The 16,352-nt window shown below is 37.8% G+C and overlaps 1 protein-coding gene and 1 pseudogene across 4 annotated transcripts; one reads left to right on the top strand and one right to left on the bottom strand.

Annotated features, from left to right (window-relative positions):
- The first annotated feature begins 2,280 nt into the window (after nucleotides 1-2,280).
- LOC145629499 (disease resistance protein RPM1-like) lies at nucleotides 2,281-7,579 on the top strand. Of its 4 annotated transcripts, none has more exons than XM_081682115.1 (5): nucleotides 2,281-2,539; nucleotides 2,669-2,747; nucleotides 4,128-5,014; nucleotides 5,114-7,134; nucleotides 7,280-7,579. In XM_081682115.1, exons 3-4 carry the CDS (start codon nucleotides 4,179-4,181, stop codon nucleotides 7,110-7,112), a joined length of 2,835 nt encoding a protein of 944 aa, XP_081538241.1. In that variant the 5' UTR covers nucleotides 2,281-2,539; nucleotides 2,669-2,747; nucleotides 4,128-4,178; the 3' UTR covers nucleotides 7,113-7,134; nucleotides 7,280-7,579. The 4 variants fall into 4 exon arrangements, with proteins under 4 accessions (XP_081538241.1, XP_081538243.1, XP_081538240.1 ...); XM_081682117.1 differs by having other exon boundaries at nucleotides 2,669-2,756; XM_081682114.1 differs by having other exon boundaries at nucleotides 2,658-2,747.
- A 664-nt stretch (nucleotides 7,580-8,243) lies between these two features.
- On the bottom strand, nucleotides 8,244-11,075 carry LOC145628333 (uncharacterized; annotated as a pseudogene).
- Nucleotides 11,076-16,352: the final 5,277 nt, after the last annotated feature.

Below are 16,352 nucleotides of genomic sequence, written 5' to 3'. Positions count from 1 at the left end.
CTCTTTTGTGTGGTATAGTATATTTATTATTGACTTGAACATATTTCAATGTATTTTGAGTTGCATCAAGAATAAGCATAAAATCCATATTGGTTCTCTTCTTTTCCATGATCATAACCCTAGCATGAGCAGTAATCTTAAGCAACTGATGTTCGTCTCCCAGATACTGCCAGTCTCCTCTATGCCTAAACCATGTGTTCCACGACTCTTGTCGTCCTTGGTTGTCATACCCCTCCAACATCCAAACTTCAACACATGTTGGAGTCTTATTATACTTGATAGTTTGGCAAACACATAACTTGTTGCGTCTTGTGATTCCAACACATGCATATACTCTTCCCCTGCTTCCTTTCCTGATCTTCTGCGGCAGATTGTCTGTTCTTTCAAGTACTTCATTAACCAAATCAAATTTAAGTATGATATAAATTTTATTAGAGCAGTGAGGACCGACAATCCAATGTAATTTCTCATTCAAATGGCAGGGCTAACAACACGAAGTTTCTTTGTACCTCATTATTAGTCACTTCTTTGCATTGAGGTTAAGGTTGAGATTGAGAGAAAATATGAAGGTGTCGGATCGAAAAAAAAGATAGGATAGTGATAAGGTGAAGCTTTGTGATGATAAATGTTGAAAGTGGGATTTGGCAAACCAAGGGTTTTTTATTAGAGAATTCCAAGTTTTGCATGTTGATCTTAAACGAACAAGATCTTTTGCTGGTAATTTTAGGAGAATTTCAATGATCAAATCATTAGGTAAGGACCTCCGACTACCACTCATTGGTGTATAATGATTTCGTTCCTATGTCAATGCTACTTTTCCATAACTAGGGCAACCATATACTAAGTTGTTTATTTAATATTACTAGTTTTGTGCCCATGCGATAAATTTTTAATCTATATATCAAATTTAAAAATATATCATCGATACAAAATTAGTTAGGCATTGATGTGCTTTTGTGACAATTTGCTATTTAGTGGGCATGTAATGATTAATAATTATGTTGGTGGAAATATTCAATTTAATACATTAAAAAAAAAATAGCAAAAAATAAAACTCTAAATTATCAATTTTATTTTATCGAAAATAAAACTCTAAATTATCAATTTTATGATATGATATTTAAAGGGTTATTATTTCAATATGGTTGTTGGGCCGAATACACTCCAAATTAGTACTCCGTATGATAATGTCTGCTTTGGACTTAGCCTAATTGGATTGTGCATTCACTTTTAAGGAAGCCATCCCCCTTACTAAGCACCTCACCCGTAATGTTTTGCTGGGTTGGTATGCACCTCTCGGGTGGAGCTTTGTACAGACAGTCCTAGCCTCTCATCTTAAAAATGTTACTGAGAGTTATTTTATTTTAATTGGCAATATGTGATGGAAAACTATGTACTCCATATTTATTTTGCATTGTGTTAATGAATAATGTATGAGTGAATGTGTTTCAGAATTTAAATTTGTATATTTTTAAATTTTTTTTTTTAATAATACTACGAATAGTATACTAGTATGTACTGGTGTATCACTGTCTGATTTCTGGCCACTAACCTACAAGTTAACCATTGAAAGTAATCCGTAACAACCGTAAAGATCTAAGACTCCGTATACATATACGATTGAATGAGTCAGAGAAATCGAAAACTAAACTACCCGACCCCTTGGAGACGCGCCATTTACTCAATCACAAGCAAGCTAAGGTCTTCCATCATTTATCTATGTCTTCTAGATTCTATATACCTTGCTGAATAGTGGCCGAGAGCTCTAGAAACTTGCTCAGAAACTTCTCATCGTATTAGAATTGACTTCCATAGAAGTCAACAAGACGAGGATGCCCCAGTTTCTTATAGAAAACATGGTATTTTTGTAAATAAACCAACAATTTTATTCAATTGTGGAGCTCACAATAATGAAAAAGTTGTTGATTTATTTGCTAAAATGCCCCATCTCAATATGAGAAACGGAGAATTTCCCCAACAGGACCACATACCACATTTTATCTTTCTGGGAACTTTATGGGTTGCTGCATAGTGAGAGCCTCCCTGTCATAATTGTTGTCTTCTGTGAAATTTGTGTCTAATTTCCTTTTGGTTACCTTGGCTTATTGAGTCGCACCACAAGACTGAATCAACTTACGAATTTGAGTTGAACATTGAAAGCTACACTATTTGATTGAGACATCATTGAAAGGTTCAGGCACAAACCAATTAACCACATCTTCTGTGTCATTGACTCACAAGTCTTCCTTCATAATGTACGTATGTATGTCTTTCACCTATTACTATACAACAGTTCAGTTGACATGTCCTGGAGACGACCCGTGACAGTCTGCTGGAAACTTTGTCAGAAACTTCCTAGTATAATTCTCAACTAGTGTACGTATTAACGTATAGTATATATTATACAGGCCTAGCTTGTTTACAATCTACAATGAACTTGAATCCGTCCATCTCTAAATTGTTGCTGTAGCTATATATGGTTTTCGTTCTGTTGATTATCCAACATTCAGATTATTCTAGCTGCCAACAGAATTCAGAGGTAAATAATTCTGATGCTTATCTTCATTAATCTAAGTCTTCTTTTAATAAACCTTAATGGGTTTTCGACATTGTTAAAGCCTTAGCTTAAAGGCACATGATAACTCTGGTTTTTTTAGTTCCCTTTCAGTGAATAAAGATCAAATAGAGAACCATCAAAGGCAGAATTGTGACAGTCATACATATTGATCTCCCAAGACTTTTATCAAGTAAGCAAGGTCGCATAGTTTAACATGTTATAATTACACCTCTTGCATAACCTACATTTCATTCATGTTCTCTTAAGTTCTACTCTTGTCTCTAAAGATTCGTTACATTTAGATTTGACAAGTTTGCCACATCTAAATCTTGTATATATTTGTAAAATTTATTAATTAGATACTTTAAAATTACTTATTGAGACAAATCAAACATAAGTAGTGGAAAAATTAAAAGATTCTCATTAACTTAGGCTTTGTTTAGTACACTTTATTTTTACTTGTTTCACAAAAAATAAGTTAAAAAATAAGTTCACATCAAATCATCGTTTTATGTGTAATATTTTATCGCTAAATATATTTTATTTCGTAATGAATAAAATTATGAAAATCACATATTAATAAAATATACATTATAACAAATCTAACAAGACCCCACTTGATAGGTTTTTTTAGTATAGATTTTTGTATATTTAAGTTCAAAATTTGGTCAAATTTGACATTCAGATCAGATCACATCAGACCAGACCAAATCAGATGAGATCAGACCAGACCAAAGCAAATCAAATTAGATCAGACCAGATGAGATAAGTTCAGATAAGCAAAATAAAGTGAATTAAACAAGCCCTTAGTATCAATATTCTAAATGTAGCCAGTTTTTAGAGAAGGAGCTGGTAAGGAATATGAATAAAAATTTAACTTCCACCACATGAATAACAGATGAGAAACTTTTTTGTTTTCTAAGATTTAATCTTTATATGAGGAAGGATTTATATCTTGTATTTTGGCGCTAATCCACCACGCTGGCATAATGATGACTAGCATATGAAACTCAAGGACCACAAAGATGGTGATTTTTTTTTTTTTAATTTAAGACACGTGAATAAAGGAAATAACATATATACCGTCAAATACGGGTCTGGGTCCATCTGCAAACCAAGAGAGATGGTACATTTCACAAGTCCAAAGGAGGTTACATCCCAAAACCATATGATAATAGGAGGTTTGGCTCCTTAGTCTTATACTTTGGAGGTTTATTTTTCAACATATACGAAGTACAATAGTATATACTACTATATATTTATCATTGTAAGTGCCTTAAAATGGTGGTAAAACTTGGATACGATTCTACAATTACAATATCAAGTTAAACCAAAAAAAATAGGGCAACTTAAAATCGATGGTCAAGTTCTTAAAGATGATGAGATGAATCTAATAATTTCTATCGTGATAGTTTTTTTTTTTTAAAAAAATGTTCGTGGTATAAAACGCAAAGAGTAATCAAAAATAGAATTTGTGAATGTGGTCAATACTCAATAGGTCGTTATGTATTAACTAAAAAGGATAGAGGAAATGGATTGTTTGCTAATATACTGATTCATGTGCATTCAGGTGAATTCATAACTACAAATACACTTAAATCTCAGTCGAAAGCGAACAAGAATGGTGGACGATATATACAGTACAGTAAAATTCACTATCGAAATATTGCTACCTTTTGTTGAAAAAGAAGTGTCCTTAAGAAATGGTTTGCAAGACCAAGTAAAAGATATCCGCAATGAGCTGAATAGTATGCTAGCATTTCTGAGGGACGCGGATAAGAGAGCCGAGGAAAATGAGACTGTAAAAGAATGGGTGAAACAAGTAAGAACATTGGCTCTTGACATAGAAGATGTCACTGAAGCATATAAGCTTTATCAAAAAGAAAATGCATTTGGTAAGGTGAAGCAAGTTATGTTATTGAAAGTACGAAACATTGCCTCTACCATGGAGTCATTGTGCGAAAGGGCAAAACAACTCGGTAGGAGAAAAGACTTATACTCCATCAGGAATAATGGTGATGGTGTTGTTCAGCAGGAGCATGACTGCATCCAAATCCAAGGAACATTTTCTGTATGCGGCATAGCCCAGGAATCTGAATTGGTGGGTGCTGAAACCGCCAAACAAGATTTAATCGAAAAGCTAGGCTTACTGGAGCTTGATGAGGATTCGAGGCTATCTGGAATGATAGCTGTTACTGGTAGGAGAGGGCTCGGAAAGACAACAGTTGTTTGGAGTGTTTATAATGATGGAACTGTGAAAGAACACTTTCCTATCCGTGCATGGGTTGATGTAGTCCAACGATACAACCATGTTGATGTACTAAAAAGCATAATCGAGCAATTCTATAAGGCAGCTGATGAACACATTCATAATGGAAGGCTGAACAAGGACCAGATTGACTCCATGGATGTGATGTCCTTACAGAACCTTATAAGAAGCTATCTCAAGGAGAAGAGGTATCATACATATCATCTATCCTTGATTTCATTAATGTTATATTCGCAACTACTTTAAATTGTATATTTTAAGATTCATTTTTATTGTCCGACCCTTAGGTACATGGTTGTTATTGATAACGTTCAAGATCATCAAGGGGACAGAAAGCTGGCAGATTACATCAAAAGCTTGTTACCAACTGATAATAACAAAGGCAGCAAAATAGTAATGACCACACATGACGAGTATGTGGCCCTTCCTTGGCTTGATGGCTCCGACCATGGTTTATACAAGCTCAAGCCTTTAGAACCAGCAAAGGCGTGGGAGTTGTTCTGCAAGAAGGCATTTCAAAGCCGTGACGGGGAGTGTCCCTCACCGTTGCACGATATGGCTCGTGACATTGTCAATAGATGTGAAGGAGTGCCACACATTATTTTAGAAATGGGGGGTTTTCTGTCTATCAAGTCAAAGGACCTGCGTGAATGGAAAAAAGTGCAACAAAACCTTGGGTTTTTCCTGGAACAAGATCTCACGAGACTTAAGAACATCCTGAGTCACAGTTATCACAGTTTGCACAGTCACCTGAAGCCTTGTTTCCTATACTTTGGTTTGTTTCCTAAAGGCTATACTGTTGATCGAATGCGACTTATTAGATTATGGATAGCTGAAGGGTTTATTGTTAAACACTCTAGCAGCAACTTGACACTTGAAGAAGTCGCTGAAGAATACATTGATCATCTTATTTGTATGAGCTTAGTTGAAGTCGAGTATGCAGATGGTACAGACAAACCTCAGACACTACGAGTCCATGATTTTCTGCATGAGATAATCCTTTCTAAGGTGAAGGAACTGGATTTTTGTCATACTCTTCCAGAAAATAATTCCAACACTATTGATTTATGTGTAGTGCCTCGACGCTTGTCCATCAACATAAATCCAGCAAAGGAGATTATTGTTGGAAGCAAGTCGAACACCCGGTCCATCCTGCTAGTTACAGATAATTCAAGTGCACCAGTGAAGATATGGCCCAAGGGGTTACCTAAAGCATTGAACAAGAATCGCCTGCTCAAAGTTGTTGATTTATGTAATGCTCCAATAGATGAACTTCCAAAGGAAGTGGGAAAGTTACTTAACTTGCAGTATTTAAGCCTAAGAAATACACAAGTTAAGAAGATTCCAAGCTCTATTGGTAAGCTTCAAGATCTCCAAACATTGGATTTGAAGCAAACTCCTATTCACGAGCTTCCTGCTGAAATCAATGAGCTCCACAAGCTACGTCATCTTCTTACATATTGCTACGAGTATGATCTTGTTTTTAGTCGTCATGCGAGGAAAATAACAGGAGTGAAGATACCAAATGGGGCATTGGAGAAATTTGAGGAGCTACAGAAGCTGGCATTTGTTGATGTGGAACATACAAGTACCGTGATCAAGGAGCTAAGAAATTTGAGGCAGTTGAGAAAGTTGGGAATCGTGGGGCTTAAATTGGAACATGGGAAAGATGTTTGTGCTGCCATCGAAGAGATGAAATGCCTTGAGTCATTCAATGTGTATTCAAAAAATAAGAATGAATGGATGGACTTAAAGCATTTGCAGTCTCCACCCTCAACACTCAAACGCCTCTATCTGAATGGACCGCTGCAGTCGTGTTTCAATGGCTGGATCTTAAAGCTCCATAGTCTAGTGAAGCTCCGCCTGAGGTGGTCATCTTTGGAAGATGACCCTCTTGATATCCTTGGAAAATTGCCAAATCTAGTGGAACTTCAAATGTTAGAAGCATATAACGGTGAAATGTTGGAATTTAAAGATGGAGGGTTCAAGAAGCTTAAAACACTGAATCTTCTTGATCTGCGTAACCTCAAGTCCCTGTCTATATGCAAAGGTGCTCTGCCTCTGCTTCAGCTAATGGCTATCGGTGAAAGCCCGAAACTGGAGGTGCCATTGGGAATAAAGTATCTCTTGAAGCTCGAAACACTCAATCTATTTGATATGCCACTTGGTTTTGCTCGTAACCTTCAACAACCCAATGGATTATATCATTCCATAGTTGGGCATGTGCCTAATGTCTTGCTTCAGAAGCTCAACAACCAAGGAATATGGTACCCTGTGTTCCTTTAATGTTCAAGTCATGCAGAAACAGGTACCAAAACCAAATTCTATTTACCAAATAACTTGCATTATTGAAACTTTTATGCAACTCATCTGATTGTTTAAGTATAAGCGATTACATACCAGAGAAAGTGATATCACTCTGTGTAAACCTGTATGTAAATGCATAATTGCAGATGAAAGTGGCCCGGGCGCTTCTTAAAAATTGGAAGTCAAGACAGTATCGATAAGGATGTTTTCCCTTCGCAAACAGCTAGCCAGTAGCCATCATCAACCATCAATAGCAATATTGCTCGTTGTTAATTTATATCAGTTATATGTTTCTATTTGAACTTGTGATTGCTCTAGTACAGTGTGTACCTCTCAATTGTATATCACATATGTTTTGCATTTTATTCTTCTCAATCTTTGTCGATCGACAAAGGAACTAGCATCAAGTTATTGTTGTATGAGAATAATAAATTTATTCACTTGTTCTTCAAAATGTTCTTACCATATTACTTGCGCACTGGAAATACAATAGCTAATTATATATATACCGATCTAATTGGATTAATGCTTTCAGAAACATATTGGATTAAGTTTAAACAGAAACATATAGCTGAAAATTTAACAAAGCGATGGACAATGTTATTGAAACTACCTCGCTGCTGCTCTCATGCCAATGGAAAGCATCCGTTATCAGCGTTGACTGCCTGCATATGACAAGGAGTATCAATCAATCAATCAAAGCCTTAATCCCATAATGAAAAGGAGTATAAGCATGTTAATTTCCGATTTTATAACCTCCTGTGACACTCACACCTGAAAGTATGCATGAGGATGCAGATTTACACACTCACAAACACTGATATCACCCTCACACACCGTAAGAAAGAAAGACTGGTTCTTAATAAAAAAAAAGGAAAGGGAAACAAAGGATGCATATATATCCAACACACAAAATGCGAGAATACAGTTCTAGCAGGATATATGTCTAAATAAGAAGACGCAATTAGTGAATGAGCTAGATTTCATTTGTAGACATTATTCACTTCATTTACGGAGTATTCAGACGAGTCAGATGGGTTGCACTAAAGTTTCAATTCAAGTTTATTGCTAGTTATATAGTTAAAGAGAGTTAGGCTTTAGTACCTGCGTTCTGCTTCTGCATGAGTTGATCATAGGCGGAAGAAAGCTTGCTAGTTTCCTTGGTCGTCACTCTTCTGAAGTAAGACATTAGGCACATGCTTGACTATGAAATGATATTTCCCATTCCATCGAAGGCTATCAGCAAAATCAAGTGGCATATTAAAGAAATTGAGTGTTTCCAGCTTCGAGAGATGCTTGATTCCCAGTGGCACCTGCAGTCTCGGGCTTTCACCAATAGCCATTAGCTGAAGAAGCGGCAGCGCACCTTCGTATATAGACAAGGACTTAAGGTTACGCAGGATCAAGAAGATGCACTATCTTAAGCTTCTTGAACCCTCCATTTACAAATTTTAAGTTGTCACCATTATATGCTTCTAACATTTGAAGTTCCACTAGATTTGGCAATGCTTCTAAAAGAGGAAGAGGGTCAACTTCTAAACGTGACCACCTCAGGCGGATTTTCACTAGACTATGAAGCCCTGAGATCCAGCCAGTGCAACACGACTTCAAGGGTCCATTCAGGTAGAGGCGTTTTAGTGTCAACTGAGGTGATTGAAAATGACTTAGATCAATGAATTCACTCAAATTTTTTGAGTACACACTGAAAGTCTGAAGGCTTTTCATCTCTTCAATTGCTGCACAGAGATCCTTTCCGTCTTCAAACTTGAGCTCCGCGATTCCTAGTCTTCTCAATTGCCTCAAATTTCTTAGCTCCTTGACCACCATACTTCTATGCCCCACATGAACAAATGCTAGCTTCTGCAATTCCCCACATTTCTCCAATGCTTTTTCTGGTAATTTCACTCCTTTCAATTTCTGGGCGTGGAGACTATAAGTAGGATCATAGGTATAGCAATATGTAAGAAGATGGTGTAGCTTGTGGAGTTGTTTAAGATCAGCAGGAAGCTCAGAAATCAATGTTTGTTTCAAATCCAGTGTTTGGAGATATTGAAGCTTACCTAAAGAGCACGGAAGCAACTTCACTTGCGTATTTCTCAAGCATAAATAATGCAAGTTAAGTAGCCTTCCTTCACATCTTTGGACGTTCTTCATTGCAAGGCCATCCAAAAATGGACAGCTATTTTCTTGATTGTTTTTCAACGCCCTCTTCCAAAACAGCTTCCATGATTCCACAAATGGTAAGGGCTTGAGTTTGTATAGACCCTGATTAGACCCTTCAGCCCATGTACGGGCCACATTCTCATAGCGTGTGGTAATTATTATTTTGCTAGCTTCATTATCATTCAATGGTACTGCGTTTTTGACAATAGTGGACAACTCTTCATCTTGGACATCATCGAAAACAACCAAGTACCTAGTAATTAGAGAAAAAAAAATCTCATGTTGTATAATTCTGAAGTCTTTCAAGGAACAACAATGCACATGTTATATAAGTTAGGTCTTTGTCCATTAATGATTTCACCTAAAATGAGTAGGTAACTAAGAGCTCGTTTGTATCATTGTTAATAATTATATAAGTTAAGTTGTATTTTAAACTTGAAATTAGTCATTCGTATACCAAATTGTGGAGCTGGTTTCCATATTTTTTTGCATTTTTTTTCTTTAAAAAAACGATATTGAAAATGTAAACCAATTAGATACAAGCTTGTGATTTTACTATTCATGTCTTTAAAGATTAATCAATCTTTCAAAGGCACTAATAGATTGATACAGTGTGTTTTACTTTATTCTAATTCTCATTATACCATCACACATTCTCAGTTTCTCACCCCTTTTCCCCCAAATATTTACACCTTTTCCCATCAATCATTTTACCACCACTATACATTATCATTACACCCAATTACTTTTTCTAGAAATTAAACCACTCAACAGGAGTCTACAATAAGTGGGTGGGTGTACACACACAAATAGGAAAAGAAAAATGCTCTCATTTCAGGTCCTACTTAATTAATTGATTGTAAAAACCTACTCTCTATCACATTGCATTCACAAAAATGGAGGTATAATAACAAGTATGTACTGTATATATGCTGTAGTAACGTTGAAAGGTAAGCTAGCAAGATTTGATTCCGTTCAAAGTTATTAAAACATGCAAGTAGAGATTATATAAAGTACCTCTTCTCCGACAAAAACTTTTTCAATCGACTTAGCAAGGACCTTTCTTCCATGGAGTTGATTTGTTCAAGAGAGTAAATTGTTGGGTTGCTACTTGCATCATTGTCGTAACAAGTGATTTCCCCGAATTGGTGGAGCTCACTAAGGGATTCATACAACTGCTTTAACATGCTCCTTAGTATGCTAACATGGTTGTATGATCGGGACACAGGGACCCATGCAACAATTGTCGTCTTTCCAACGCCTCTCATACCAGTCACTGCTATTGTAGAGATTCTTGAATCCTCAAACTCCTGCAAACCTAGCAAACCAATCAAATCTTCTTTAGCAGTTTCAGCACCCACCAGTTGAGATTCCTCCGCGGAAAGTATTGTTGATTGAAGCAAATGCCTTTTTGCGCAAGTATCAAACCTATAGTTTATCTTCCTCTGACCAATAGCTAATGCCTTTTTGCGCAAGGACACAATGCTTTTGGCAATGGTTCGCTTCTTAAGTGGGACTATCTTCTTAACAAATTGACAAAAGATTATATTCCTCAATCACATCTTCTATATCATGAGCCAACATTCTTACCTGTCTCACCCACTCTCTCACCGATTCATCTTCATCTGCTCTCTCTTCCGCGATCTTAAGTACAGGTTTGATGCTGCTCAGCTCATCATGTATAGCAGTTACTTCATTTCGCAGACCTGATATCAAGGACACCTCCGCATTTATCAGCCGATACAATAATCCGATAGCAGAAGAAACTACCTCCGCCATTCTTGTTCGTTCTCCACAGATCTGGGCTTACCTGTATTGGAGAGTTAATTGTAGTGAACAGCTTTGTCTGCATGCACAAGACTCTGTTGGAAGTTCTTGATATAATGCTAGAGTGTTAGGAAAAAATAAGAGAGAGAGAGAGAGAAAAACAATGGAAGGGGAAAAGTCCCACATTGATTGGGGAGGAAGGTTTTTCTTTGTTTTTATAATGTAGTGCTTTAGCACTACTTAGTTGAGTAAGTTGGAGGTGTGTGTTACTCCACACACACGCGCGCGCGCGCCGAGCCGAGTCGGGTCGGGTCGGGTCGGGTCGGGCTCGGGCCTCGGGACTTGGGGAATGCGATGCGCGGGCGTGGATCAGTCTTCTCTCTTCTCTAAAATTATTTAAACACATGTTCTTCCTGTTCTGTTTTCTGGGCAAGTATTCTGAGTTCCAGTCGGGTTTGTGAGTGCACATAAACTCCGGCGCCGTGCTTATCCTGGAGGGCGACCGCAATTGTCTACTGCACCGGGAGGTAGCGCGGAATCGTCTTTTAGGTCAGTGGTTCTCCACGACGCGGCTATTGTCAGTTTGGTTCACGCATCAAGAGATAAGTTATTTCTGTTTATTGCTTATTAGTATAACAATCTAAAAGACGATCATGGCTTCCAAATTCCTTGTTCCTGATATGTCTAAACTAGAACCTCTTGATGGAAAGAATTATAAACGTTGGGCTGTTAGGATGCGTTTTTATTTGGAGCAGATTGATGTTGCATATGTTCTTGATGATATTGTTGAACCTGTTGATAAAGATGATTTGTCTGAATATGAGATTAAGTTGATAAACGTTATTGTGTTAGTAAGTGGTTAAGTTTTCAAGTTGTTGATGATAAGCCTATTATTGATCAGATTCATGCCTATGAGAGTGTTTGTATTAATATGGCTGCTGAAGGTCTGTCTATTTGTGATACTACCCTTGCTATTGTTCTGATTGAGAAACTCCCTCCCTCTTGGAAGGATTTTCGTAACCAACTCATGCACAAAAAGAAAGACCTAACCTTAGAGGAACTTGCTGCCCACCTCAAAATTGAGGAGGAAAACCGTATCAAAGACAAAGCCCCTTCTGTTTTCCCTTCCTCTTCTTCTGCCAAAGCCAACCTTGTTGAACCCAAATCAAACAACCAGTCCAAAGCCAAAAACAGTAACCTTAAGCCTAATGGGAAAATTCAGAAGTACAAGTTTAAGGGGATCTGTTATGAGTGTGGTATGACTGGTCACAGGGCTAGAGATTGCAGGGTCAAGAAGAAGAATGGGCAAAGTCAAGCAAACCTTATTGAAGATTCTGACGTTATTGTTGCTGTTGTTTTAGAAGCTAACTTTACAGGTAATGCTGCTGAGTGGATTGTTGACACTGGAGCTACCAGACACATCTGCGCCAACAAGGACATGTTCACTACCTATGACAAGGTTGAAGGTGAAAATGTCTTCATGGGCAACTCAGCCTCTGCATCTATCCAAGGCAAAGGGAAGATCGTTCTCACTCTCACTTCTGGAAAATTGCTTACTCTCACTAATGTTTTGCATGTTCCAGAAATGCGCAGGAATTTAATTTCTGGCAGTTTGCTCATGAAAGCTGGACTGAAGCTCTCCTTTGATTCTGATAGATTAGTTCTTACTCGCAATGGGGAATTTGTGGGGAAGGGCTTTTGTAATGGGGGGCTTTTTACTCTTGATGTTAAAATTGACACTATGAATAAGAATGCTAGTACTTCTTCTGCTTATATTGCTGAGTCTATTGATTTATGGCATGCTAGATTAGGCCACGTTAATTTTGATTCTGTTAAAAGGCTTAAACACTTAAATTTGATTCCAAGTTTTTCTAAAACTGATTTTTCGAAATGTCAAGTTTGTGTTGAAGCCAAATTTACTAAAAAACCATTTAAATCAGTAGATAGACAGACTGAAGTACTGGAACTTGTTCATAGTGACTTAGGTGATTTTAATAATCACGAAAGTAGAGGGGGTAAAAAGTATTATATTACTTTTGTTGATGATTGTTCACGCTTTTGCATGGTTTATCTTCTCAGGTCTAAGGACGAAGCTGAGGAAATGTTCCTCAAATATAAAGCTGAGGTAGAAAACCAGTTAGACAAAAAGATCAAGAGAGTTAGGAGTGACAGGGGTGGTGAGTACAGCCCTGACACTCTTAAGGCATTTTGTGAGCAACTTGGCATTGTTCATGAGACGACGGCTCCCTATTCACCCGAACAAAACGGTATAGCTGAAAGGAAAAATAGAACTTTAAAGAATATGATGAATTCTATGCTTATTAGTTCTGGGCTTCCTAATAACATGTGGGGGGAGGCTATTCTTTCTGCTTGTCATGTTTTGAACAGGGTTCCTCACAAGAAGCTTGACAAGACTCCATACGAAATATGGAAAGGTCGAGCGCCAAACCTGAAATACTTGAAAGTGTGGGGGTGCCTAGCAAAAGTAGGCATACCTAGTTTCAAGAGGGATAAAATTGGTCCCAAAACTGTTGATGCTATTTTTATTGGCTATGCTTATCAAAGTGCAGCTTATCGTTTCTTTGTTAAAGGTGCTAACAACTCTTATGCAGGTGGTCATATCATTGAAGCAAGAGATGCTGAGTTCTTTGAGAACATTTTTCCTTTGAAAATGTCTCCTTCTAATGATAGTGAATTGCATGCTAGTAGTTCTGTTAGTTTACCTATTGCTAATGCTCCTATTACTAACGATGATTCTGTTTTGGAGCCAAGGAGAAGCAAAAGGGCAAGAAAGGAAAATAGTTTTGGTCCTGATTTTATTACTTCTTATTTATCTGAATCTTCCTTAATTGATGATGATTTTGTGCATATTTTTGTTTTGGAAGATGATCCAAGAACCTATGATGAGGCAATGAGGTCAGTTGATGCTGTTTTTTGGAAAGAAGCAATTGATAGTGAATTACAATCAATTCTCAATAATAACACTTGGGAATTGGTTGAACTTCCTAGAGGTTGTAAGCCCATTACTTGTAAATGGATCTTTCGGAAAAAATTAAAGGCCGATGGATCCATAGACAAGTATAAGGCAAGGATAGTGGTAAGGGGTTTTACTCAAAAGTTTGGCATTGATTATTTTGATACTTACTCCCCTGTTACTAAAATTGCAACCATTAGGACTTTAATTGCTCTTGCTTGCATTTTTGGTCTTGTTGTTCATCAAATGGATGTCAAAACTGCTTTTTTGAATGGTGACTTGGATGAGGAGATTTACATGGTCCAACCTGAAGGGTTCGTTGTTCCAGGACAAGAGGAGAAGGTTTGTAAGTTAGTCAAGGCATTGTATGGGCTTAAACAAGCTCCAAAGCAATGGCATGACAAATTCGATAAGACTATGACTGGTAATGGTTTTCATGTTAATGAAGGTGACTCTTGTGTTTATTTTAAGCATGATAGTCATGGTTGTGTAATTATTTGTCTTTATGTGGATGATATGTTGATTTTTGGGACTGACTTGGATCGTGTAAATGAGACAAAACAGTTTTTGAGTTCGAACTTTGAAATGAAAGACATGGGTGAGGCAGATGTGATTTTGGGAGTAAAAATCAAAAGGACTCCAAATGGCATCTGTCTTAATCAGTCACACTATGTTGAAAAAATTCTTAAAAAGTTTGACTCATTTAATGTCGATCCAGTTAAGACTCCCTATGACCCAAGTTTCCACTTAAAGAAAAATAATGGTAATCCAGTTAATCAGTCTGAATATGCTAGAATTATTGGTAGTGTTATGTTTCTTATGAACTACACTAGACCTGACATTGCTTATTCTGTTAGTAGGTTGAGCAGGTACACTCATAATCCAAGCAGTGATCATTGGATTGCTCTAAGGAGGTTGCTTAGGTACCTTAAGGGTACTATGGATTGGGGTTTGCACTACTCCAAATTTCCTGGAGTTTTGGAGGGTTTTTGTGATGCCAACTGGGTATCCGATAATGATGAAGTTAACTCCACTAGTGGCTATGTCTTCACCCTTGGGGGTGGAGCCGTATCCTGGAAATCTTGTAAGCAATCTTGTACTGCTATGTCTACTATGGAATCTGAGTTTATTGCTCTTGAATTGGCAGGTCATGAGGCAGAATGGTTGAGGAACATGCTTGCAGATATTCCACTATGGGGGAAGCCAGCTCCTTCAGTTGCACTTCATTGTGATTCGCAAGCTGCTATTGCTGTTGCACACAACCATGCCTATAATGGGAAGAAGAGACACATCCGTCTGAGGCATAAAGCCGTCAGAAATTTGTTGTCTGAAGGGGTGATATCACTGGACTATGTAAAGTCCGAAAAGAACATTGCGGATCCGTTAACTAAAGGCCTATGTAAAAAACTAGTTTTGGAAACATCGGAAGAGATGGGGCTAAAGCCCGTTGTATGAATTGTGAAATAATGAACTCCTACTCACTATGAGTTCAAAGGGGAACGTTATGTAATAATTCGGAAGCACATTTTTATATTATTTGTCCATCTCTAGATGTTTGTTTTGTGCTTAGCTACATATGAGAAAGAGGATGAGCATACGGCTCTTAATGAACCCATATCCATATTTTTGGAGGTGTGTTGTAGCTCACACTTGATGGAGTTCACCTACTTAGGTGTGGAAGTGTGGCCGCTTCCTATGAGTATTTCGTGGGCTTATACTCTAGAGCACCTATGAGCATCCAGGCTGGACGTATGGCCAGTATAATGCGTCACCTTTATTCGCGGAATTTCAGAATATTATACATGTTCAATTGTGTGGCTCAAAGTGACGGGTCCCTAACTCCCTACTGAGTTCAAGACGAAGGTCACTTGGTAGGTGAGGGATCATAGCTTGATGTCCACTATGTGTTAATTCAAGTCGCGAGACATTGACACTTATGCAATTGTTTTGTTTTGCCCAGAATTCATTTTTTTTTTCTTTCATTCTTTTCATATCTTCGAACCTGTGGGGGATTGTTGGAAGTTCTTGATATAATGCTAGAGTGTTAGGAAAAAATAAGAGAGAGAGAGAGAGAAAAACAATGGAAGGGGAAAAGTCCCACATTGATTGGGGAGGAAGGTTTTTCTTTGTTTTTATAATGTAGTGCTTTAGCACTACTTAGTTGAGTAAGTTGGAGGTGTGTGTTACTCCACACACACACACGCGCGCGCGCGCGCCGAGCCGAGCCGGGTCGGGTCGGGCTCGGGCCTCGGGACTTGGGGTCTTGGGGAATGCGATGCGCGGGCGTGGGTCCTTGTTATCTTTTTGGAGAAATT

The sequence above is a fragment of the Chenopodium album genome, chromosome 4 (genome assembly GCF_948465745.1).
Source record: "Chenopodium album chromosome 4, dcCheAlbu1.1, whole genome shotgun sequence".
NCBI lineage: Eukaryota > Viridiplantae > Streptophyta > Magnoliopsida > Caryophyllales > Amaranthaceae > Chenopodium > Chenopodium album.
This window is presented reverse-complemented; position numbering and strand designations above follow the sequence as displayed.